Genomic DNA, 25,379 nt, shown 5'->3' with positions numbered 1-25,379 from the left:
TCAGCAATTCCTCAGGCCTTCCTACAAATAATCAGAAAATAAATCAGCTAGAAGACAGTATTCAAGAACTAAGAACTGTTTCTGTCTTGCAAACCTCAACAAAACCAGAAATACAACCACTAAAAATAAGTCAAGACCCACCTGTCTTCACCAGCCCCGAGGCCTCGTCTGTTCCTCTCAAAATGATTGTAGATATTATAAAAGGTCGGGATATTAGAGCAAAACTGTCCTGTACTTAAAAAAATGTTTTAAAATAATACTTACCCTAAGACTTGTAATGATAGACACATTTTCTTTCTCCATCCCATAAGGTTATAAATCTTACTTCTTTGAAATGTAAACACAGCCCTCATTGCCCGAGACTGCAGCCTTGCCTCAATCAATAAAACCTAAAACTTAAAAAAAAAGAAAAGAAGAAGAAGAGGAAGGAGAGAGGCTTTTTAAACACAAACTGCTAAAAGGAGTCTCTTGCCCAAAGAGCCTCCTTAAAATTGCTTGCCAAGGGCAAAGATGGATCTTAAAAGTCTTCTCCAGAAATAAGAGTTCAGCCATCTGAGTGAGTAATCTAATTTATTCCCACTGTTACTTACAAACTAGTGAATTTTGTGCTGTACCCAATTCATGACTAAGATTTTAAAATAAAAACTATGAGATCTCTGGTTCTGTCTGTCTCTATATTACCTCTGGATGATATCACCAAAATTAGTTTGTAAAAAGAGCACTATTTAATTGGCTTAAACAAAAAAGCACACACACACACACACACACACACACATATATATATATATATGTCCTCAGAAATGTAACAGAAAGTAACCCAAATGCTTTTCAGGCTCATGTGATCTGGGAAAATATTCAGGATTAAAGCTAGTTTACATTTATTGGTTTAATTAATATAGACATATCCTTAGAGTCATCAAAATTAAATATAATTCTTTCATTGTATCTAGATTTACTCAAAGTCAGTAATCTCATGTTATCGCTGTTGTGAAATTTGTCAGCAAGAAAAATAACTTGGTACGATGATATTTTCATAACTAGTCAAATAGATATAAATGAGATAAGAGTTTTTAGGTAAATTCTTTAAAAATAATTGTTTTATGGTAGGTCCACCTAAAAATAATTTCCCCAAATCTTTTGATAAATTAAAATCTTAGAGTTTTGCTAAATTAAATGAGAATTCATTAAATGTCAAGATCATTTCCAAATAAGATGAAATGCTGAAGCATAAAATCTAAGAAGAAAAGGTATAAGGAATGGGTATGTTTTTTGTTAAGGAAAATACAGTGATTTTGTCCTAAAGCTGGTTATTTCTAAATGAGAAATAAAATAAGGGACAAATTAAAATGGACACAGAACGTTGTTAAAGGTTTACTGAAAAACAGAGGATATCTTTAAAAAGGAATGTTACGTGTGGTCAGAACTGGATAAGACTGAAGTAAGCTTAATTAAGTAAATGAGTTTTAATATAAAAAATAAGCTGGTCAGATTAGAATTTAGATTTCTCTCTGTTAAAAGGACAAAAAAAAAAATTTTCCCTATTGGTCTGCTCTTGATAGTGACAGATTGTAAAGAGTTTCTCTTTCCCTTTGAGACGTCTGTCTAGAAATAAAGGGGAAAAGAGATCTTGTATCTTTTCAGAGTGGTCACTTATGCTTTGTGTAGTCTTCATTCAGTCTTTAACTACTTGAGTAAAACTAGTCCTCTCAGTATTAAAAGAGCTGGGTTTTGCTCAAAACTATATAACCTTCTATATTTGAAATGTTCAATTGTTATTTTGGTTAAATAAATAATTAAACATTGTTTCACACTGACCTATTTAACTGAGTGTTTTAAAACCTTTTGGATCCCACTCCTGGGCATATATCCAGAGGAAACTCTAACCCAAAAAGACACATGCACCCAATGTTCACAGCAGCCAAGACATGGAAACAACCTAAATGTCCATCAACAGATGACTAGATAAAGAAGACATGATATATTTATATAATGGAACAGTACTTAGCCATAAAAAAGAAAATATCACCATTTGCAGCAACATGGATGGACCTAGAGATTATCATACTAAGTGAAATAAGTCAGATAGAGAAAGACAAATATCTTATGATATCACTTATATGTGGAATCTAAAAAAGGACACAAATGAACTTATTTACAAAATAGAGACAGACTCACAGACACAGAAAACAAACTTATAGTCACCAGAGGGGGGAGTGGGGGGAGGAATAAATTGGAAGTTTGGGATTTGCAGATACTAACTACTTTATATAAAATAGATGAACAGCAAGGTCTTACTGTATAGAACAGGGAACTATATTTAATACTTTATAAAGGCCTATAATGAAAAAGAATATGAAAAGGAATATATATATGTATAACTGAATCACTATGCTGTAGATCAGAAATCAGCATAACATTGCAATCTAACTATACCTCAATTAAAAAAAATTTTTTTTTGATATTATTGATAGACTTCCCAAAGTTCAAATTCTAGGTTAAGTCTTTTGGCTTACAGCTCACTTTGAGATATTTCTCTCTCCTTATAAAAAGAGAGCTGTTAAACCAATTAGGCATATTTTATATGTTAAATTACATGTGAAGCTTTACCAAATAAGAAATAACATTAAGCCTTCTTTGTGTTGTGCCTGTATAGGTATTTTTGTAAGTGTTCCAAAAATTGTATGAAATTCCTGGCAATCTATTTTCTGACATAAAATATTATCTGTCATCAAAATTGAGGCTCACACTAAAGGGACCAAATTCGAGTATCAGTGAAAGGCCCTCGCTGACTTCCACGTAAAGACAGCAGCAACAGAATCTGCAAAGATTATGGTACATACGGATGAAGTCCATTCTACTTCTGCAAAAAAAAAAAAAAAAAAAAAATTAACCCCTCATTGCCAGACTGTTGCCTTCCTGATGTCCTTGTAATATGGCATCCGTCTGCTCCTGCATCAGAGAAATTAAGATTGGTAAACAAAAAAACCAAACTTCTTTTGTGTAACACAGGGAAATATATTCAATATCTTACAATAATCTTGAATGAAGAATATGAAAACAAATATATGTATGTATATGCATGACTAGGAAATTGTGCTGTACACCAGAAATTGACACATTGTAACTGACTATACTTCAAAAAAAAAAAAAAGTTGGGTAAACAATTCCTATAAATTAAACAAAGTCACGACTATGAGAAACCCAAGACAGCCGCTTTGTTCTTCCCAGTTCCCTGGCAAACCTCTTTGTTTGTTTGGTGGGTTAATACCTTCACTTGCTGCAAGCTGATGCCTCCACAATGGGGAAAAAAAACTATTAGAAAACGTGTGTTCCACTTGGGATACACATTCCACAATCTCCAGTGATCAAGGCACCCACTTCACTGGGCAAATCATACAAAGCCTAAAAAAAACCTCGCAAACGTTTTGGAACTATCACTGTCCCCATCACCCTCAGTCATCAGGCAAGGCCAACAGAACTAATGGAAAAACTGGAGTCAAGCAGAACAAGAATTCATTACATGGGGCTGAATGAGCTGATAAATATGATTATAAATTTTGTGACTTTTTATCTAACATGTTATTTTTTTCAATCTTTTTTTTTTCTTTTCTAAAGCTTACAGCAATTTGGTAAATTATACCTCTGTAAGGCACACCTCTACGGCATACCTCCGTAGAATCAAAACATTTTTTTTCTCCCTACCTGATCCCTCCAGAATTCAGAAACTCTCAAACTACAACTGCCCTTTTCCTGAAGTCCTGAAAGCTGAAAGTAGACAACTGGATATAAATTTGAGAGAAATTGCCACAACAACTCATATTTAAACAATCCTCGTGCCTGTTACTGTGTGAGCCACTCAGAAGGTTTACCTGAACACACAATGATGTCATCAGAGACATTTCAAACTGCAAAAGATGCTTCAACCCTGACTTCTAAACCTGGGGCTCAGAAACTGGTTTATAATTTGATCTAACCATTAACCTTTGTATTTCTTTTGTTTCCATAGAAACTCCTTGTATTAAATATCTGATTACTTGTATCATAGACCTGGCTTTGGGAGCCCACCTGCCTCCTAAAATGGGATACTACTGTTCAAATGAACTGCTTTGTTTTCAAAATTAACAGTTGGTTCAAATAAATGGAAGACTCTGATAATCCATTCTCTCTCTCCACAGTCACCCGCTCAGCTTTTAATACGTAAAACTTCCAGAGATGTTTCAGAGGAGGGAACTGTTGGGGTCCAGGGTAGGGTACCCCAAAAAGGTGCCTCAATGGTATACTGATTATTTTCAATTAAAGTCACTTTAAAAACAGCCAGTGCAAGAGGGACACTCTAACCCTCCTTTCTGTCTCCCTAAAAACAGAAAATAAATCTCCCATGTGAAAGGTATACCCCGTGCCTCGGAAGTAGGAAGACACCCTGATCGTCAGAAATAGGGAATTCAGGCAGAGAGACTTACATAAACAAGCCTTGTGACTTCTTTTATCTACTACCTCAAGCCCAGATTCTGTTGAGATTCTTCACTAATTGGGCAGTCAAAGCCGAATTTCTCACAAATGTACTGTTTCTTTGTAAGCACCCAACCGGAGGAACTTGCCAGCACCACTACTCTTGCGCTTTGGGGCCACTACCTGGTAAAATAAGGGTTCCTTGAACGCAAGCCCTCGGATACCCTGGTGGTCGACCTGATGGATAACTGAGAGGGCTGCTAAGTTTAGTGCTGGAGAAAGGAACGACTCACATCCAGGGGGGACGAGGCGGGGACAGCGCAAGACTGCATCACGCTCCTCAGGCCGGCGCACGATTTAGGGAATAGTTATTTGTGGAATTTTCCATTTAAATTTTTCAGACTGCAGTTGACTGAGAACAACTGCAACCACAGGCAGCGAAACCCGGCGTAAGAGGGACTCCTGGATGCAAGTCAGTAGATCACACCTTAAGCAGACAAATCAAGAACAGCAACGTGAGCATCTTACCTGGAGATTCTGAAGGTAACCACAAGAAGAAAGTTACAGCAGTCGAAAGTAGTTCTTGGGGAACTAACTGCAGAGGGAGTGGAGCAGGAGACTTCCGCATTTTTATTTTTTATAAACCCTTCATACTATTTGATTTTAAAATCCATGTCCATTCATTAATTTGAAGAAAATTAAACAATTAAAACCACATTTTTCAATGATGAGAAAAGAAAATAATCTCACAAATGTCTGCTGCACAATGACGGTGTGCCAGGGAGGGCACTAGTGTTTGGGGTACAGCTCGGGCAAAACAGCTCCTGGTCCCGTGAAGTGTCACAGAGTCAGACATAATAACCCTCATGGGGGGAGGGTGGAGCTCAGTGGTAGAGTTCCGGCTTAGCATGCATGAGGTCCTGGGTTCAATCCCCAGTACCTCCATTAAAAAATTAATTAATTAAATTTATTAGATAATAAATAAAATCTAAAAATGATAATAATAATCCTCATATCAGTGGCTAAGGCACAGATGATGCTTACTGTGGGCTAATTTAAGACAAAACCCTAAGAAACAGGTAATGTTAGAATCCTTGTTGCTTGTTCAACTGTTTGTTTTACAGATTAGGAACCTGAGACAGGGAGAGGTGACCTATTCAAGGTTACTCAGCTAGTAAGTGGTAAAGAGAGGATGTGAACTCCAGCTCCAGAGCTGAGCCACTCTAGTGTCAGTAATCAAAGTATCAAATAACCGCGGGGACGAATGCGTGGTAACTGGGATGGGTGCGCTGACTGAGGGCGCACCGCTCTCTGAGCTGCATAACCAGACCCAGCCCAGGCTCAGGGGAGGCTTCTGTGGGGAGAGGAGCCAGTGTACACAGGGCGGGGAGAGGGAGGGAGGGCTGGGAGATGGGGCTGGGGCAGTGGGCAGGATGAGGAAATTCAGGACCATGAGACCGTATTAAAGCTGGTGTCTTTGTCCTAAGAGCAATAAGAAGGCCTTGATAGGTGTGAAGGCTGTGGGTGCACGTCAATGATACATCTTTGAAAACGTATTTCTAATTGTGGGGTGGGTTGGGGGGGAGGGGAAAGGAGCATCTCGGGCAGAGCAGTTAGGAGACAGGCGCAGTGGTCCAGGCCAAGGAGGAAATGTTTTTTATTTTCAGTATCCCATGTGTCAAGATGGAAGGTACATATAAATCATTCTAACAGCATAACGAAGCAAAAAAACGCAATTATTTGAGTGGCGAGCTGAATTAGCTGCCATTTTCACAGAATACCACTTTTGACTTGAAAGAACAGCTAACCAGCTAAGGTTATTCAGACTTAGGCATTTGGCAGGCATTTTCTCAGAAGTGATCCAGATCATGCTGTCACTTCAAAGGAAAACAACTGACCGATGATAAAATTACAATTTTAGAGAACTTACCTGCCACCATGAACTTGACGGCTTTCTAATACTAAAACCTTTCTAAAGAGGATATTTCTGTGGAGATATTTGTAAATATGATCTTCCTCTTAGTGTATTGTATAATGAAACGCAACAACATTTGGAAGATCTGTGAACCAGTATTTCTCAAATGACCAACGTGTGATGTTATAAAATCGTGGACAGGCAAATGATTCATCAGAAGTGCATGATTAGCCAGTGGATTTTAATGAAAAGGTTTGGTTTCGAATTCCACATTGCAACTAAGCTTTTTTTTTTTTTTTTTTGGCCGGGGAGGGGTAGTTGGGTTTATTTATTTATTTATCTATTTAATGATGGTATGAGGAATTGAACCCAGGACCTCATGCATGCTAAGCATGCACTTTACCACTGAGCTATCCCCATCTCCTGCAACTAAGCTTTTAAATTTGACTACTTGTTAAGTTTTGGCGTAGTATCAAAGAAAAATATCCACAACTGTCTGAAAAAGCTAATAAAACATTTTCCCCCTTTTTAAACGACAAATTTCTTTTCTTCATCTACTCAAACAAAAATAACCGACAGCAACAGATTGAATGCAAACATAAATGCAAAAGGCATCCAGCTGTCCTTCATTGTCAGACATTAAAGAGATCTGCAAAATAAAACAATGCCACTCTGTTGGGAAATACAGTTATTTTCATTAAAATGTATATTTTTATCAACCTATAACAGGTTTCATATTATTTTAGATGAGCTAATATATAAGATTTTTTAAATTTCTCAGTTTGAATTTCTATTGTGATAAATATCAGTAGATAGAGTCCACATAAGCCAGAGTATTTTGGGGCTGTTAATAGTTTTTAAGAGCATAAAGGGGCATGTGGACCAAAACATTGGATCTAGCCTGGGGAGGGAATAGAGGGGTGTATTAGGCTGCCAATACCACAAACTGGGTAGTTTAAACAACAGAATTTCTCATCTAATTGTTCCAGAGGCTAGAGCCTAAGATTAAGGTGTCAGCAGAGTTGACTCCTTCTAAGGGCTGTGAGAGACAGTCTGTTCCACGCCTCTCACCCAGCTTCTGGTGGTGTGCTGGCAATCTCTGGGGTTCTTTGCTTTGTAGAAGCATCACCTGATCTCTGCTTTCATCTTCACATGTGTGTGTCTATGTCCAAATCTCTCCTTCTTACAAGGACACCACACATATTGGAGTAAGGGCCCAGCCTACTGCAGTATGAGTGTGGCCTCATCTTAACTAATTACCTCTGCAAAGACCCTGTTTCCAAATAAGGTGACATTCTGAGGGACTGGGGTGCGGACTTCAACATGAGAATTTGGTGGGGGACACAATTCAGCCCGCCACAAGGGGGAAGCAGTAAAGTCAGGTTGGAACATGGGAGAACTCAAGGTTTCAAGATGGGACAGAGGAGACGGACCAGAAACAGAGAGGGAGAAGGGTCATCTGAAGGAGAGAATTCAAGAGAAGAAAATGTCTCAAGAACCATGCATTGGTTGTAGAAGAGGAGGCCTGAGAAGCATCTGGAGGTTCTTGGTGACCCCGATGGACCTACTTGAGTGGAATGAAAGGGGCAGAATTCAAAGTAAAGACTGTGATGTTGGGAAGTCAGTGGCTGGTGAGGAGACCACAGGGAGCAACAATTCTTTCAAACTATCGGGCTGGTGAAAGGAAGGAGGGCAGGGTAGCAGCTGATGAGAAAATGAAGTGTCACAGGATGGTTCCATTTATTTTTCAAGGGAAGGGACAGTTGACAAGCCAAAAGAACTCTGTGAGCTCTGGTTACACAGCACATTTAAGAAAACGGCGACATCCGCTTTTTCTCGTCCATTCTGTACATTTGAGACACTCTCTTTGAACCAGACAAAGATATCACTTACATTTCTCTGGAAGTTTCCTGACTGAGTGCTGTATTTTACAGGTAACTTTTCACAGCACTGAGGAGTCACAGACAGCTGGAAGAGGTAAAGTGTGAACAACCGCAGTCCAAGTCAGTCTAAAACCAAAGTAAACCTCGGAAATTCTCTAGCAGTGCTGGGGCTCCCCACCGCGAAGGGAGGGGAGAAAGTGGGGGAGGAGCCAGGCTTGGCTCTGGCCCTAAAGGGTTTCCAGTCACTTGCTGAAAGAGACAGAGATTCAGTCCAACCCACTGGCTGGAGCGGAGGCATGGGGAGACTAAATGACTTACAAAGCCAGACAGTACGCTCGCATTTCTGTAATTATTTGTGTCACTGACTTTTTCACTAAGCAAGTCATTCTCCTATTAATCATTAAATACTATGTATTTTAATAGACTTTCAAAACCCTCATTAACACTTACATTTGGCATTAGGTCTTGAGAGAAACCACCCTCTCAGAGCAGAATCAATTCCATATAGGATCCAAATGAACGCTGCTTTTGACACTGGATGTTCAATACCACTGCCCCATTCTTTACACAAGTCTGGGGCCCGATGCCAGTTTGCGGCCACTCCACACTTGTCCATGCTGGTTTCTGGCAAAATACTTTCCTGCCCTGAAGACTTTCTATGAAACAGCTCTTGCAGAGCCAAAGAGGTAAGCGCACCACTTAGACCTCTTCAAAGTAGACATTCCTTTAAACAAAGGGCCTCCTTTGTTCCCAAATCGTTGCACCCAGGATTAGGATGATACTGTGCACAACCACATGCTCAGCCGTACAAGATCAATTTACAGGAGATCATCAGAATTTAAAAAATGGAAAGGGAAAACTGGAGTGCAAGCCAACATGCTTGCAAGAAATTTAAGCCATAAATTGAAAAAAAAAAAAGTAAGCTGCAAAAGTAACAACCTGATTTTCCAAAAACAAGGTCTAATTTTTCTGAACTGAATTCCAGCCAAATTGCCTTCATTCAAAGAATTGATTTTACCAACCACTTACCTAGCCCTTCTCCACCAGAGGCCAGACACTGAGTCCACCATCCACGAGCCTTCACAATGGGCTCTAATGGATAAAGCACTAGAGACAGAAAGAGAATGATTTGAGGTTGCCAAAAAGAAAGAATGACATTCAGCTTCACACACAATCAGATGCAACTTGTGGACAGTAACATTCATGAGTTGACGAGTTTATGTTATCAGCACACTGAGGACAATATTATGTGTGCTGAAACCAGGACCATCCCCTGCCGTGAACATCCCCACTCCTGGCCACGGACCTTCTCCTGTGATGGTTCTTGGTGCACAATGGTGCCGTCCAATGTCACTTTGACCCTCACTGCTATTCTACATCTTTCTGTCCTCTAGATCATGGCCTGAGAGAGAAAGAGCCCCCCCCCACCTGGTGGCTCTCAGGGACACCTACACTCTTCTCCACCCTCCACCCCAGCCCACCTCCCCGCTCAGCACACGGCCACCTCGTTCCTAGGGAGACCCTCCATCATGGAGCCTCCGGCTCCCTTTCCTCCAGCTCAACGCTGGGCTTGCTCTCTGTTTCCCTTCTCTCCAGAGCACAGCCACTTAACATCCCTTTGATTCCTGTCTTCAATGCAAGTCTCAGACTGACCGGAAGTGAGATTTAGGAAAAAGAAGTTTCATCCTGAAGAGGACAGAACACTCCTAAGTTTGTCAAGCGTGGATTTTACCCATTGCATCTCCAAGTTTTTCACTGGGGGGCATCTCCCCGGTTATTTGTCTTTTGTGTGATAATATTTACTCTAAATTCTATTAGAGAGTTTCTTTCCAGTATGATTTCTATGTCTACTTTAAAAAAAAAAAGACTTTACTAGCTCATTTCTCTTCTTTCTCCATTTAATATACTATATTGAGCACAGAGTCATAGAACTGTGCCCCTGGAAGAAAACTTAGACATCTAATCCAACCCCTTTACTTTAGAGAGAAAGAAACAGGCCCAGGGAGGTGAAGGGATTGGCCTAAGGTCACACAGCTACGGACAGAACTGCACGCAGAACACAGGGCTCCTGACACAGGGTTTTTGCTTTATCCCTGCAGCTTTCCAGTTTGTTTCTCACAGGACTTAACAACCTTTGTGTAGGCACAGTATGTAGCAGAACCCCTTCTGGGGATAATTTACCCCCTCTGGGGAGTCCTGAGGAGCCCAGACAAAGGTCTTCCCCCATAGGATTGAAAGGAGCGTTTCTCTGGACTTTTCCCCCTCTGTCCCCCTCCCAGAGAGCCACCTGCCATATCTCCTGGGTAACATCATCAGTAAGGTGATGTGACTTCCGCCAAGGTCACATCACCTTACACAAGAACACTAGAATCCAGGACTCCTGGCTCGGGGTTGGTTGTGTTGGCCCCTCAGGGGCCATGAGCAGCCTGGACAGAGAGATGAGAAAAAGTGACTAAAGGAAAGTTCTAGAAGAGGCTGGAGGCCACAGAGGAGAGAAGTTAGATGCTGGGAAGAGAGAACCAACCATCTCTCACTCAGCTGCCTGGTCCTTTTTAGCTGCATGTGGACAGAACTGGAAAAGAAAACTCAGCTGAGTGTTGATCACAACATGCAGCTTATTTCCCAAAAACCTTAGCTTAAAATTACTTTCTGAGAACACACATCTCTGTTTATTAAACAAAAAAAGGAGCTTAACCACAAGCACTGTTGTGCCAACAGAAACGTTTTGCACAAATGGTAAGACTGGGAACTGAATTGCCAATCACGGGGCTTGGAGCTGAACAGGACCTCCCCTCCAGCCATTCATTAACTTCACCTTAAAATGCCCTTACCTGTTTGAGGCTAGTAACTCACTGACTTTCTCACAGTCGGAGCTATCCCACGGTGGAAATGACTGCCTTAAAAGTTAGTAAGAAACCTGTCACTTGAGGCATTTAACAAAGTCCAAGTAATGACCTTGAGAGGTCAAATGCAACAATACCAGACTATTACCTACCATTTTCTTTGTAGGGGAGAATTCTTATAAGGTAAAAGACTGGCCTAGGTGGCCTCTAGGTGCCTTTCTAATCATGGAGATTCTATGTTTTCTTTTTCCATATCTTATTTCTAGTCTTCTTTTTGTCCTGAACATTTGTGGGTGTGTCTTGTACATTCTGTTATGTATCTTGGGCACCCCAGGAACAGAGGCTGTCAATAAGCAGTTCTCTGCACCACATGCAACTTGAAACTTAATTAGGATTTTTTTTTAATGGAAAAGATTTACTGATATTGAATGTTTTTCCCAGGCAATCAGACAGATCCTGTAAACTCCAGGCTATCTGCTCTGTGATTGCATTGCTTTCCTGTGAACTACTCTTTTAAAAAATGTATTAACTTGATTTTATTTCCTAATTATAAAACACATTCATTGTAGAGAATCTGAAAGACATCAAAAAAAAAAAGTATAAAGAAGAAAATAAAAATTACCTCAAAGTGTAATTCTAGATATGACCACTGCTAACATCTTGGGAGGATGTTTTTCAAAACTTTTTCTGTGTATTGTAATACTGGAAACATACTTAATATACAGTTTTATATCCTGCTTTTTCTGCTTTATGTTATATAGCAGGTGTTTTCCCAAATAATAACCATTATTCTAAAACATCATTTTAGAATTAAACATTCTATCCCATTATAGGAGGCTTCTAAACTTTTATTTTTACAAATACTGTAACGTTGAGATGGAGAATCTTGGATGTACATTTCGTGTGTGTGATTATTTCTTTGAGGAAAAATTTCCCAAGAGCCATTAGAAGGAAAGGTGGCCAAAATAAGCTGAACCTAACAAGGTCTACAACTTAGCTACATACAAATCATCTCAGTTACTGAGACTGGATTGACAGGATGGCAGACTGTTGTGGTCCCAAGCACCTGACTGAAGCAACCAAAAAAAAAAGATTATGCCTCATCCAAGGTGATCCTAGGACTCAAGTTATTTCTACAAGCAATTGTCTATAATTACAATTTTTCACACAGTAGAATATAACCAGGTACGTGAGGAAACACAACAACATGAATGAAAACCAGCAGAAATAATAAATAGAAACAGACCAATGGGGGTGGGCAAATATTGAAGTTATCAGACACAGATTAAAAAAAATTTATCTTCACTCTGTTCGTGAAGATGAAAAACAAGACTGAATAACAGAAAACTATTTTTTAAGATACAAAATGAAAATTCTAGAACTAACACTAAAATAACTGAAATTAAGAACCCAATGAGTAGTTATAAAGTGAATCAGACCCAGATGACAAGAGAGTTAATAAAAGGGCAGAAGAAAATATTCAGAATAAAGCGCATGAAAACAGAAGAATGGAGAATAAAGAAGAGGGTAAAGAATGAGAGGATTCAGTGCAAAAGCCTAACTTACGTGTAACTGGAGTCCCAGAAGGAGAGAAAAGAATGGGACAGAAGCAGTATTTGATGGCTGAGAACTTTTCAAAACTGATGAAAGACATCAGATCCCACATTCAACTGCCTACAAACCCCAAGCGAGGCAAATAAAAAGAAACCCATACCTGAGCCCATCAGAATACAACTGCTGAAACCCAAAGACAGAGCAAAACTCTTAGAAACAGTGAAATTAAAAAAGAGACAGATTACCTACAAGGAAGCTCCAATCAGATGGACAGCTCTCAACAGAAACCAGGAAAGTTAAAAGAAATAGAAAAATATATTTAAAGCATTGAAAGAAAATACCTGTCAACCTAGAATTCTACACCCAGTAAAAATACTGTTCGAGAACATCTTCAAGAATGAAAACTTATCCATCCAGACAGACAAACACCCCAGTGAGGGAATCCTAAAAGGTGTTCTTCACGGAGAAGGAAAATGATGGCACATCAAAGACCAGACTTGCAGAAAGGAGTGAAGAACAACAGGTTGGCAAATATGTGGATAAATTTAAACATTCACTTTATTAAACAGTAATAGTGACCTGCTGAGTTAAAAAGTATGTGTATAGTTAAAAATATACGACCATATGGTCTGAAAATCAGGAGAAAATTCCCAAAGTCTTTGCAGTATCTATGAAGACAATAAAAATATCGATTAATATTAGACTTTGATGAGATCAGAATGCATGCTGTAATCTCTAAAAAAAAAAATGGAATAATAAACAACTCAGTCCAAATGTAGTGAGGGGGTGAAAAAAGGAACATAAGACAGGTGGGAAAACCAGAGAGCACTTGGTAAGATGGCAGAATCAAAACCTAAGCCAGTCAAACAAGTTTATACTGTATAGCACAAGGAACTATATTTAATCTTGTAGTGACCTATAATGAAAAAGAATATGAAAACAAATATCTGCATGTATATACTGAACTATTATGCAGTACACCAGAAATTGACATAACATTGTACATCGATTATACTTCAATTAAAAAAAACCCTAAGCCAATCAATAAATACAGTCCATGTGAATAGATCCAGTGGCCAAATTAAAGACAAAGATTGTCAGAGTGAGTTTTTCAAAATCCAACATCATGTTTTTTATAAGGTACACATCTAAAATATAATAAGGACTTACAGAAGTTGAAAGAAATGATGGAAAATGATGTACATGCAAAATTAAGCAAAAGAAAGGTGGGAGAGCTGTAGCAATAACAGACCAGGTAAATTTTATCACAAAACAACATTCCTAGAGATTAAGAGGAATGTCACAAAATTATTTCTTAAAGAAGGTTCAGTTCATCAGAAAGGTGTCATAATTCTGTATTTGTATGAAGCCTAATGACAACTTCAAATACTCAATACAAAAATAGACAGGACTACAAGGAAAAGAGGAGTCCAACAATCTCTGTCTCAGTATTCAATAGATTTAAAAATATATTTTTAGAAGATATGAACCACACAATCAACAGTCTTTACCTAACAGACTTACACAGAATACTGAACCCCACAACTGCATAACATAGTCTTTTCAAGCACTGCCAAGCATTTATAAAAATTGGCCATGTGATGGTTCTCAATGAATATCAAAAAATAAAAATCATCGAAGTGTATTTGCAGAGCTCAATGCAATGAAGTTAGACATCAGTACCAAAGAGGTAATTGGGAAACCTCCATATGCTTGAAAATTCAGACAGAAATACACTTCTGTGATAAGGAGATCCAAGCCCGGGGGAAGATGGTCTCAGCCAAGAGGAAGTGTTTTGTTAAACCCACCTCTGTCCTGGCCACAGGCCCACCATCCCCACCGCCCCCTAGCGCAATTGTGGGTTAAGGGCAAATCGAATGACTCACCCCTGGAACTGCTCAGAATTGGTTCCAAAGGGTGGGTTCCAGGCCTTGGTCACCTTGTTCCTTCTCTCAGCTCTATGACATGATCTCAGATCGGACTCTGTGTAGTTCTCCTCACTTCCTCCAAATCATGCACTCATAACTGAACGGCAGGTTAAGCTTCTCCACAAAGTGCTGCTTGGGGGGAGGTCTAGATGTTTCAGTCCTACGAGCAACTAGAGACTGACATTATTTTGTGAAAACAGATTCCGACAAAGCCCCACGCAGGGAGAGCCATAGACCCCATCTCTGCTGGGAAGATAGGGACCAGCGGGCACAGGAGCGGTCAGGGCCGCGACTCTCCTCTGAGTGGATGAATGAGAAATAAGTACCCTGAGTTCCAAGCCAGTGGTCTCTTCCCAGAGGTGGGGAGGCAGGTAGAGAGGGAGATCAGAATCACAAGGGACGCTTCCTCAACAGAAAATGTCATTCCCGTAGGCGGATGCGCTTCCAGGCCACAGAATGCTGGTTTTCAATCATTTTGCCCAGGAAACGCTTGGCTCCCTCTCTTTTTCAAATGAAATTATATCAGGGAAAACAGATAAAATGGGAGGCAGTGAGGGCCCTAGAACTCCACGGTCTTGGCCACACCGACCCCAGCACGGAGCCTGGTCAGAGACATTTTAGCCTGGACTGTTTTTAAAGTATGTGTAATCACACACCTTCCTCAACCATTAAAAAAGAAAAAAGAAAGCTTGAGAAAGCTCCTGCAGAATGTCTCGCTTTGAGCAATGCAACTTCCTGGTGCCCATTGCAAAGCAAACCTGATGTAAAAATGCATGAAAAACTTACTAGGGGAGGTGAGGTAACCAGCTGCCTGGAGTTTTAGTTACAGACCTGTTAAAAAAGACAGCTAATGATGGTGACACTTGTAAAACAGTCACCATGCAGTCCTTCCATTGACAACTACTGAGTTCTCAGAGACCCATCGAAGAGGGGAGGGTATAGCCCAAGTGGCAGAAAGCATGCTTAGCATGCAAGAGGACCTGGGTTCAATCCCCAGTACTTCCTCTAAAAATAAATAAATAAGTAAACCTAATTACCTCCTCCCCACCCCCTGAAAAAGGAAAGGAAAAAAACAAAAACAAAAACAAAACCTCAGAGACCAGTCAAGTCCATCCTATTTTAGGATACTAAAATCCTTTCATTTGGTGAAAAGAGAATGCTTGTCTTTTAAATTGACTTGCAAACACTTAATCTAAGGCAGTCCCAAATCAAAGAACAATGTATTAAACAGAAAGAGGGTGGGGACAGATCATTACCCGTCCCCTCCGCATTCACTGCTTCCCAGAATTCTTTCCATTGTGTGATGTGATATGATGCTGTCAGCTTAGGTGGGTGCCTGCACTTCAAACCAGCATCACAGCAACCCTAGGCAGGGCTGTTTTCAGAATCTCTGTCCCAGGCTGTCATCATTTTGGAGGGACATGCTCTGCTCACATCAAACTTATCAAAATGCGCTCAACATCCTACGTTAAGTTTTCTCTGTTTACATGTTTGAAATGAATTGTGTAACTTCGCTTTGGAAAAAAAATTTTTTTTTGATTGCACAGGTTTTGTTGCTGTTCATATTTTGATCTGAGAACATTTTTTCAGGTCTCAAATGCCTGGGGGACCCTTGAAAATCCCATAGGCCCAACACACTGCTGTTATCTCCAGTGAGAATTGGATAAATCAGCCCATCTGTGAAGCTCATTACAGGGTGTCCAGTGAGGAAAATGTCAAGAACAGAGATCAAAAGATAGGAGAAAAAATAGGAGAAAGTGTTCATCTTATTAAGTAATGTTATCTCTGTGGGGACCCAAAGGGAAAATTCCTCTCTGGTTTTGGTATCAAGAGCAGTTGGGCTTCCCCTGTCGTTTTCGTCTGATGACCCCATGAATCATGTATGTGATCATGTTACACACTTCACATTGGCTGCCAGGAAGCTTAGAAAACATGCGTGCCATTTTGGGCTCTAAACCCACTCAGGGACCCATCTTATATTTCCTACCCTAACTTTCTCTTTGCCTCATTTCTTCCCGTTTATTTTATTTTACCTAGCTGAACTAATTGTATGTAAACTTCACTAAACCCTTTTTGGACCAAGGCAGAACATAAATAAATCAATACATAAATGGCATGATTTTTCCCTAAAATTGCCTTTCTCCCATACTTTCTACTTTTGATGAATCTTCTATTAAAATACTGGTTACCATTTACTGAGTACTTACCATCATCCGGCACCGTGCAATGCACTTCCCACAGACTACTTAACTAAGTCATCATCAAACTCTTGAGCTAGGAGCTACTGTCCCATTACTCTTTGGATTAAGAACCAGAGGCTTGGATGTATAAAGGAAACTGTCCAGGGCCCCTCAGCCAATAAGAGGAGGGCCTGGAAATCCACCCTCTCATGGCCACCCTCTCACCGCAGCTGGAAACCTGGCCTCCATCCTGGGGGCTTTCTCCTGGACTCCCTTCTGCTGATTTGGCCTCCTGAACACCCCTCGATTCTGTCCCCCTCTTCTCTACCCCCTTCTTTTCTCTATCCTCAGTCCTACTTCTTATTTCAGGGCTCTCTTGATCTCTGTCTGGGATTTCTGCAACAGCTTCTTAGATGATCTCTCTGAATCCAGGCCTGCCCTCTGTCATCCAGTTTTCTGAAATACGAAGGTGACCACATCTACAGGTGCCTTACAGGATGCCCCGGTTGGAAGGTAGAGTCCCGCTTCCTTATTAGACTTTAGGCCCATTTGTAATCTGTTCTTAGTCTAACCAGACACACCGTGACCCACTGCATGCTCCAAGGACAGTAGTTACTCCCCAGATGAGGGACACACGTTCGTGCGTCAGAGGCCTCGCGCGTGCTGTCCCCTTCTCCTGTGCCTGGTGAACTACACGGCTCTCAAGTCTCGGGTCATAATGCCACCTCCACTGTGAAATGTTCTCTGAGTCTCCTCACCCCCAGCCCCCCTCCCCACACTTATTTCTTGGTGTTGTCATTACTTGTCGGTCCGTCTTCCTCACTGGACCCCGAACTCCGTGAGGACGGAGACTGCCAGACCCCCACCCCCACATCAAGGACTAAGATGCAGCAGCTACTCAGTGATTACAGAGCATGCACCCAAGCGGGAGGCCTAAACCGGACTCCGGCACGCTGCCTGGAGACTGGCCTTCCTGAAGCACTCCTGCCCCCAGCCCCCAAGTCCAGGAGTATCCGGCCACCACTAATTTGTACCTTTGGGCAAATTAGAAAAAGTGCCTCTCCCAGGCTGATGCGTTACAACGAGACGTCCTTATTCGGGGCTTACACGTGGCCCACGTGTCCTTTCACAAGCCCGGAACGAGCTGCACTTCATCCCTCGCTCTCTCACCTGGGCCCGTCCTCGTTCAGGGGCACAGCGCACATTCCCAGGCCACTGACGTGCACAGACCACTCTCCTGCCTGTGTTTGCTCGAAAGGCCCGTCAACTGCCGTCTGCACCTGCAAACTTCAATACCCAGCCGGAAGCTCACGTCAGCTGCGGCTCTCTACCCTGCGGCTCTCAGGCAGACTTCACCCTCCGTCTTTTACGCCCCATCACAGGGGAAGATACCCATATTTGAGGCCTACCATAATCCCTCCCAGTTCTTTCTTCACTGCCTGCTCTCACCACTGCACTGAATAGGAATCAGGAGGCAGGATCCGGTCTTGATCATCTCTGAGTCTCAAACGCCTGGGTTGGTGCCTTTCAATACCTGGTCGGGTATTCAATGCATATTTTAGATAGAAGGCAGAGCTTCATTCAAACTATTACTCAGTTCCAAATCTTCACAAAGCCTCCCTTCAGCCTCCTGATTGTTTCAATCCCTCTAGCCTGGCCCAGGGGAGGCTCAGCCTCACCGTCAAGGTGAATATCTGAGCACCTCTTATCTCCGGGCCTCTGCTCGCCTGTCCCTTCTGCCTGCGTTGCCCACTTCTCTTGGCCTGTCAAAATCCTGTCCATCTTTCAAGGCCCAGATCCAAAGCCATCTTCTTCATGTAGTCGCCCACCAGCCGGTGAGGCCTCCTGTGGCTGAGAAGCAAAGGGCTTTGTCCTTCCTCAGTCCTTCCTGATACACTGCTCTGTGTTTTAATGATGTGTGTTTGTAATGAAAGCCCTTTGAGGGCAGGTATGGCCAGACTTTAGGAGGATGCTGTGCACATAGTAAGGGTTCAGTAAATATTGGACTAGAAGGACTAATCTGGAGCTACACCTGTAGACAGAAGACACCACAAGTTTATCTTCAAACCCGCAGGGCACAGATCTCCTCTCCTGTCCTCTTTTTTCTCAGCAGGGACAAAATGTGCGCTAAGGAAGAACCATGTGAACCGCTCTCCCTTCCTCCCCCAGCCGGCAGAGCTCAGCTTCCCTCCCAGACAGGTGAGAGCAAGGTGTGACAGCCAGTTTCCTTTGCTCCACCCCCTGTCTTTTCCCTCAAACACAGAGCAGAAATTCACCTCTGCCAGCCTTGTTTTCAAGCTCCTGCGGGACGCGGCACCCACAGGTCGGGTCGCATGCACACTCTGCAGGGCCGGTGCAGACAGCAGCCTCCCTCTCCGGCATGAAGCACCTCAGCTCTGCACTCCGGGCCGCCCTGGTCCTCAGCCTGGTCTTTGCCTCCTTCCCCTCGGCTGGCTTGGCAGGTAGAACTGTGGGCTTTATTCCCAGGCCAACCTGGGAAGAGGGAGGGAGGGGAGGCGGGAGGGAAGAAGGCAGGAGAAGGATTCTTTGGCTGGGGTTAGTCCCCTACAAAGGAAAGAGGAAACAGTTCTTTCTCATCTGAAGGATTAAGTGGGAGAGGGTAGGGTGGGATTGGGGTGTGTCTTAAGTTTACCTAAGACCAGTTCAGCTCAGACAGGAGCATCCACCACTGCCGGCACTTGCCACAAGGAGTCTCTCCCATCTGGTGGCCAAATTGGCCTAAACTGACATATTTGGTTGCTGTTTCTCAAGGGCTCCTTCTCAGCATCCCCACATTTTGGGGTTGTCATCCTCCCTTTGCATCCCCTCCTCTCACTAAGGACTTCTGTCCCTCCCCGAACCTCTGTTTCCTCTGCAACTTGCACAAAACCTCAACACACAAAAGCTGCCCTGTGCTGTTTAACCCTCTCCCGCCTTGCCCTGGCTCAGGAGATGTCAGGTTATCGCCCCATTTTCTCGTGGAGGCTGAGGGGGCCGTTAGGTGGCATCCCCCTTCTTGCTCCCCCAGGCTGGGCTCTGCACCTCGGGGACCGCAGTTACAGTCTCATGCTCCTGGCTTTGAACTTGCCTCTCAGCCCCGCTCAGAGCATTGTCTGCTCTGCTCCCTGACAGATTCTCCCTCTCTTAAAATCCATCCTCGCAGTCCCCCCTCCAGTGTGTATCTGTCTCTCTCATCCTCATGGTCTCTCCTGTGGAGGCTCAGAGCCTGGGCTCTCAAGAAACTCAATTCCATTAACTTACTAGCTTACTAGCTTCTATCAACTTATTAGCTGTGTGTCCTTGAGCAAATTACTTACCCTCTCTGTGCTCCAGTTTCCTCATTTCTAACATGGGGATAATCACAGTGGCTTATGTACAAGGTTGTTGTGAGGATGAAATAGGGTTACTGCCTGTTAAGAGCTTTTAATAAAACAGCACATGGTAAACACTCAACCAATGTTAACATGTTCCTTTTATTTCCCAGTTACACTCCTCCCCACATAAGTGCTGTCTTTCTTTCTGCTCACCCCTGCGGCACCCTGCTTATGAGAGGGCCTCAAACACTTGACAAACACAGTGGCATTGAATGGTTAGGTCCTCCCCTCAGCCTTTACTTTGGAAGTGACTGTAAGCAGGACCAGTTTCCTGGCTAGCTTTGCTCATGAAGGAGGTGGGTGATATTTAAATTCTTCAGAATTTACAACTAGGCTATTTAGTTTGAACCACATAAAACTGCAGATAGTGAATAATGTTTGCCCTATAGAAATGGCAGTTTCATACCATTTAACTTAACACCAGTGTTCCATTAACAGCTAGGTTGTTTTCACTTGCTCCAGACGGAGACCACTTCCATTTTAGGGTAGAAGAGAGATGAAAGTCAGGGTCAAGGAAGTGATCTGGGTTACAAGGGAAATTAAAATGTTGAGGAATCAATTTTTCCAAAGCAAATAAAGAACAAGCACTACGGCATTTAGTTGTAAATAATTTACAGTAACAATCAGATTGCATCAAAGTAATGACTATACTTTAGCAGGACATTGGAGTGGCTGGGGCGGGGCGGGGGGTGGCACAAAATTAGCCGGAGCAGCCGTAAGCATGAAGTTCCCTCCCAACCTGCCCTGCTGTGTGACAACAAGCACCTCTGAAGGACATGCTAACCTAGAGTCCGTGGGGCCTGGAGAGCTTCCAAACTTTTTTTTTTTTTTGCATTCCCAAAGAAGCAGATTGAACAGCAATATAATTTCCAGAAAGACAGACAGTTTGAAATTGTCTCTTGGTCTTGCTCTACCTAGATTGGCACTGTCTCACAGAATGTTTTTGTTAACGGGAACGTTCCATATCTGTGCTGTGCTTCCAATATGGTAGCCACTAGCCACATGTGGTGACTGAGCACTTGGAATGTGGCTAATATGGACAAGTAGCTGAATTTTTAATTTAATGTAAGTAAACCTGAACAGCCACAACGGTTGGTGGCCGCCATATTGGACAGAGTCTGTTTCCTTATTCCCAGTTAGGGAACTTGGGTCGTGGCTTTTCTCCCGCAGAAATCCTTATGTTCATTTCTGTAACCTCTCACCATCCGCTTTGACAATTTCTGCTCAAGTGCTTGTTGTGACTTCTCCATGCTTATCAGTCAAGGGACAGTTCCAAGTGCTACATATTATAGCAACCTCTCCACTTGTTGGCAGGGTGTTTAAATTTTTTGAAAACCCTCTGCCTTACAAAGGGTAATCATAATCATCAGAAATAAAGAATTAAGGTCAGATTTCAGTATTAATTTGTTCAAGTTTTGGAAGGAAATTGAAGACAGTTATGAAAAGACATTCCAGGTTTTTAAGTGACTGTGTTAATATATACTAGAGAAACCTTTGTATAGATGCACCTGTCTGCAGAGAAAGCAGCTAAAAGAGAGTGTTTAGGAAAATGCAGAGACTGAAGGGCAATGAGACAAGAAGGTAACATCTCCGGGTGAGAACGGGGAGGGGCAGGAAAAGAGGAGTGTGTTCATTTGCTGCCTAACGAAATCCCACAGCCTGGGTGGCTAAAACAACAAAGCTTATTTTCTCCCAGTTCTGGAGGCTCCAGGTGTCACCAGCTCTGTTGTCCCCTGTGGCCTCCCTCCTTGGCTTGCAGACAGATGGCCCCTCTGCGCCGGGTCCTCACCTGGTCTTTGAGTTCCCGCTCCTGGTGCCTCTTCCTCTTCTTACAGGGACTCCAGTCCTGCTGGATTAGGACCCACCCATATGACTCCATTTAACCTTAATGGTCTTATTTCTGTAAAAGAGCACTCCTGTGGGGTAAGACTTCAACATGCAGATTTGGGAGACACAGTTCAGTCTACAACGGAGGGTGAGATTTGTTGCACAACATCTCAATGCACCTAGACCAAAACTTTCATAGTACTTTCATAATATGCACTAGTGATTCAAAAAAAAAAAGATTTCAAATGCTGTGCCTGAGCATGGCTTTTCCTGCTTCCTGAACAATCTTCTATTGTTTCTTCCAGAAGCAAGCAGCAGCAGCAATTCAACCTTGACCGTCCACCATCCAGACCTTGAGACCCTGGAGCAGTGCCCCAGTAAGCTTCTTCTGGCAACTTCCCTAAGCCCAGGGCTCTTCCTGGATCTGGGAGGGACACTTCAGCCTCCTTGCTTGCTGCGAATTGGTATCGGGTGGCTGAGCGCCTCCCTAGCCTTCCTGTGCACTGATGGGGTTTGTTCGCCGCCCCAGAGCTGTTTGCCAAGCATGTCTACAAAGCTCTCTTGGCCTTGGTCCCCATTTAGGCTTATAGTCTTTGGGTACAAGTAGCTTTAGTGGCCCATCCCCAGGACCGCTGCCAAAGATGTCCTGAGTTCAAATGCTTGTGAAAGACCCTAAAAATCAGCCAGTCCAACTTCTGCTGGGTGCGGAAGCTTTGTTGTGGTACCCTTTGAATATTTCCGTTCATCCTCTACTTGAATACTTCCAGCGGCAAGGAGCCCAGCGCTTCCTAAAGTAACCACTGCTATGTGTATCTAATTAGTAGCAAGTTTGCATTACTCTCTCTGGTTCCCTTTATTCTGCCCTCATTGAATGACCAAATGTGTTTAGTTCTGGGCACTTGCAAAGGAGGGTAATAGGCTAACACGTCGAGGTTAAGAACATGGCTTTGGACTCCTACAGACTTGGGTTTGAGTTCTAGTTCTGCCATCTCATGACCTTGGGCACGTTACAGCCTCAGTTTCTTCACGTCAAACAGGAGGAATAACTGTGCCATCACCTGGTGAGGAATAAATAAGGTAACGTGTGTAGAGCACTTAGCATAGCGTGTGGTGTGCTTTAGTAAATGTTCGCTGTCCTGTTATTACAGTTCCCGATGTTACGCAAATTAGAGAAAAGGCTGGGGGCGGGGAGGAGAGGAGAGGCGGGGTGATGCGCTCTGCCATTCCCGCTCTCTCTTCCCCAACAGATGTCGACTTCTGCCCACAAGCAGCCCGCTGTTGCCACACAGGAGTGGATGAATACGGCTGGATCGCGGCTGCCGTTGGCTGGAGTCTCTTGTTCCTCACCCTCATCCTGCTCTGTGTGGACAAACTGATGAAGCTAACCCCAGATGAGCCCAAGGACTTGCAAGCATGAGGCTGAGAATCCTAGTTCCAAGAATGGCCGTCACCACCAATCTGTGGATGATAGCGGGAGGCAATAGGGCTAACGTGGTTTCCATGATTTTAAAGTCATTTTCACCTTTAAGCTTCAGTTACTTTTAAAAGGGAAGGAAGAAGGAAATGGGGATCCAGACGAGATCAGACCAGCGCTGCCATCACACCTAATTCCAAAAGGCACTCGGGGGGGGGGGTCCTTTATGATCTGTTATCTCCCTGACAACCTCCTTTCTCAGGACGGTCCCCATGGGTATTGCCCGTGTTTTACCCATCGCTTTCTTCGGGTCCCAGGAGTGGAGCACAAGAAACACACACCTTAGTCTTTCAATCAACATTCGAAACTAAACTCATAACCTTCTCACCAAAAACAAGTCACTGTCTTTTGTCCCTCACCTCAGTCAGGGGCATCACTGTCATTTCAAAACACGAGAGGCACCTTGGACACCCGGCTTCCTCCCTGCTTCTTGTCCTTTCCTCCACGTATCTTCCATGGCTACCCTGGCGCATTCTCCCTGCGGGTTCCCCAGTTCTGGCCTTCACTTCACCGCCCCTACACCAATGTAGGAATATTCTGTTTCCGTCTCACTGCCTGCAGGATCTCCCCGCAGCTTGCAGGTGCTGTCACACCCCTGCTGACAACCTCCAGTAACACTGCATGACTGAGACCTCTCAACCTGGCACTCAGTTCTTTGCATGCATCCAACCATCTTCCCAGGTCTATCTCCTAGCACCTCCGGGATGAGGCTCTGACCTGCCCATTCTTCATCCTGAATCTTCCACTTCTCTGCTGCCATTTCCTCTGCTGAGGTAGCTGCCTTCCACCTCCACCTGCAGAAGGAAGGCCACTCCTCAAAGTCCAGCTCTAATGTTTGCTCTGCCTGGAGCCTCCTCTGCCCGTCTTAAGCAGGACCTGGAGCTGGTTCTCTTAGGGCACTTCTGTGATGCTCTGAGGCACAGCCATTGTGGTCAGGCCTCCTCACCATCCGCTGATGCTTCCTCACACTGGGGGCACAGACAGCTCTTCATAATGTTTGTCCAATGAATGAACGAATAAATGAACTAATGGCTCTTGCCCTCGATGAATTCATGCTCATCGCTCTGCATTCAGAATCTCCATTTTTCTGTTGGTGATCGACATAACTGACTTCTGGAGAAGCCACTTGGTTCCTGGTCTCACAGGGAGTCACTTAGGGCAAGGTTGTCACCATCACTGTGGACTCTTCCAGTGGGAGTCTGGAGGAGGGCAGGGTGGGTTCATCAGAAGGAGGGAAGGACAATGACTCTTTCTTCATGAAAGCATGTCTGCCCTTTGGGAGCAAATATGTGTTTAGATTGGATAAACTCTAAATAATCATAATACAAAAGACAAAAGTGAGAAGCCTCTGAAGTGGGAAGAAACATCTAGAGGTGGCAAAGGACTCAAAGCCACCGAACTGCTCTTTCAGAAAGTCTAAATAAATTTCCCCAGCAATGGGAACTGAAGGGATTTCCTGGCTTGCTTTGCTGTCTTCTGAAGAGCCAGTTTCAGAATCTCAGTTGTTTAATCAGTAAAACAGGATGGATTTAATTGTTCCTCAGTGTTAAATAATCATGTGAATAAAAGTGTCTGTGTAAGTCCCAAATGATGTCGTGGATAGACACATGGGCATGTGTTCCACTTTTTTAGAAATTCAAGGGAAGAGTTTCCACAATACGTGATGGTTTAATTCTTTCTTGATGAAAAGATTCAGTAAGGAGCTCACTTTGATTTACTATCTGCAAACATTTTAAAAACAAATCAGTGTGCAATCGTGATCAGAACACTTGTTTAAAAAAAAGAGAAAGAACGAAGGGAAATTAAGATTTATTGCTGGTGAATGTGAACAGAGTTGATTCACTTTACCTTGCTGAGCATCAGCTTCCTAAGGGGAAGATGAAAGAACTGGATCAAATCAGTGGTTGTGAACCAGGTTACCAAAGCTCACGGCACTATTTGAGGTGCACGTG

At 42.9% G+C, this 25,379-nt stretch overlaps 2 protein-coding genes across 2 annotated transcripts in view; one reads left to right on the top strand and one right to left on the bottom strand.

Annotated features, from left to right (window-relative positions):
• The window catches only part of ATP6V0A4 (ATPase H+ transporting V0 subunit a4), a 59,265-nt gene extending 50,980 nt beyond the window's left edge, over positions 1-8,285 (bottom strand). The window contains exon 1 of the mRNA XM_072964369.1: positions 8,258-8,285. The gene's annotated coding sequence lies outside the window, so the exon portion shown is untranslated. The remainder of the gene's footprint in view (positions 1-8,257) is intronic.
• A 10,743-nt stretch (positions 8,286-19,028) lies between these two features.
• TMEM213 (transmembrane protein 213) lies at positions 19,029-24,574 on the top strand. Its single transcript, XM_006210020.4, has 3 exons — positions 19,029-19,214; positions 22,259-22,330; positions 23,201-24,574. Exons 1-3 carry the CDS (start codon positions 19,133-19,135, stop codon positions 23,368-23,370), a joined length of 324 nt encoding a protein of 107 aa, XP_006210082.1. The 5' UTR covers positions 19,029-19,132; the 3' UTR covers positions 23,371-24,574.
• The last annotated feature ends 805 nt before the right edge of the window (positions 24,575-25,379 follow it).

Source organism: Vicugna pacos, chromosome 7 (genome assembly GCF_048564905.1).
Source record: "Vicugna pacos chromosome 7, VicPac4, whole genome shotgun sequence".
NCBI classification, from domain to species: Eukaryota; Metazoa; Chordata; class Mammalia; order Artiodactyla; family Camelidae; genus Vicugna; species Vicugna pacos.
This window is presented reverse-complemented; position numbering and strand designations above follow the sequence as displayed.

Bases quoted from the DNA above. Each gene is read 5' to 3' on its own strand.
- TMEM213 (XM_006210020.4), top strand. From the start codon at position 19,133: ATGAAGCACCTCAGCTCTGCACTCCGGGCCGCCCTGGTCCTCAGCCTG. The intron at 19,215-22,258 runs GTAGAACTGTGG...TGTTTCTTCCAG, and splicing joins CCCCTCGGCTGGCTTGGCAG to AAGCAAGCAGCAGCAGCAAT. The intron at 22,331-23,200 runs GTAAGCTTCTTC...CTTCCCCAACAG, and splicing joins GACCCTGGAGCAGTGCCCCA to ATGTCGACTTCTGCCCACAA.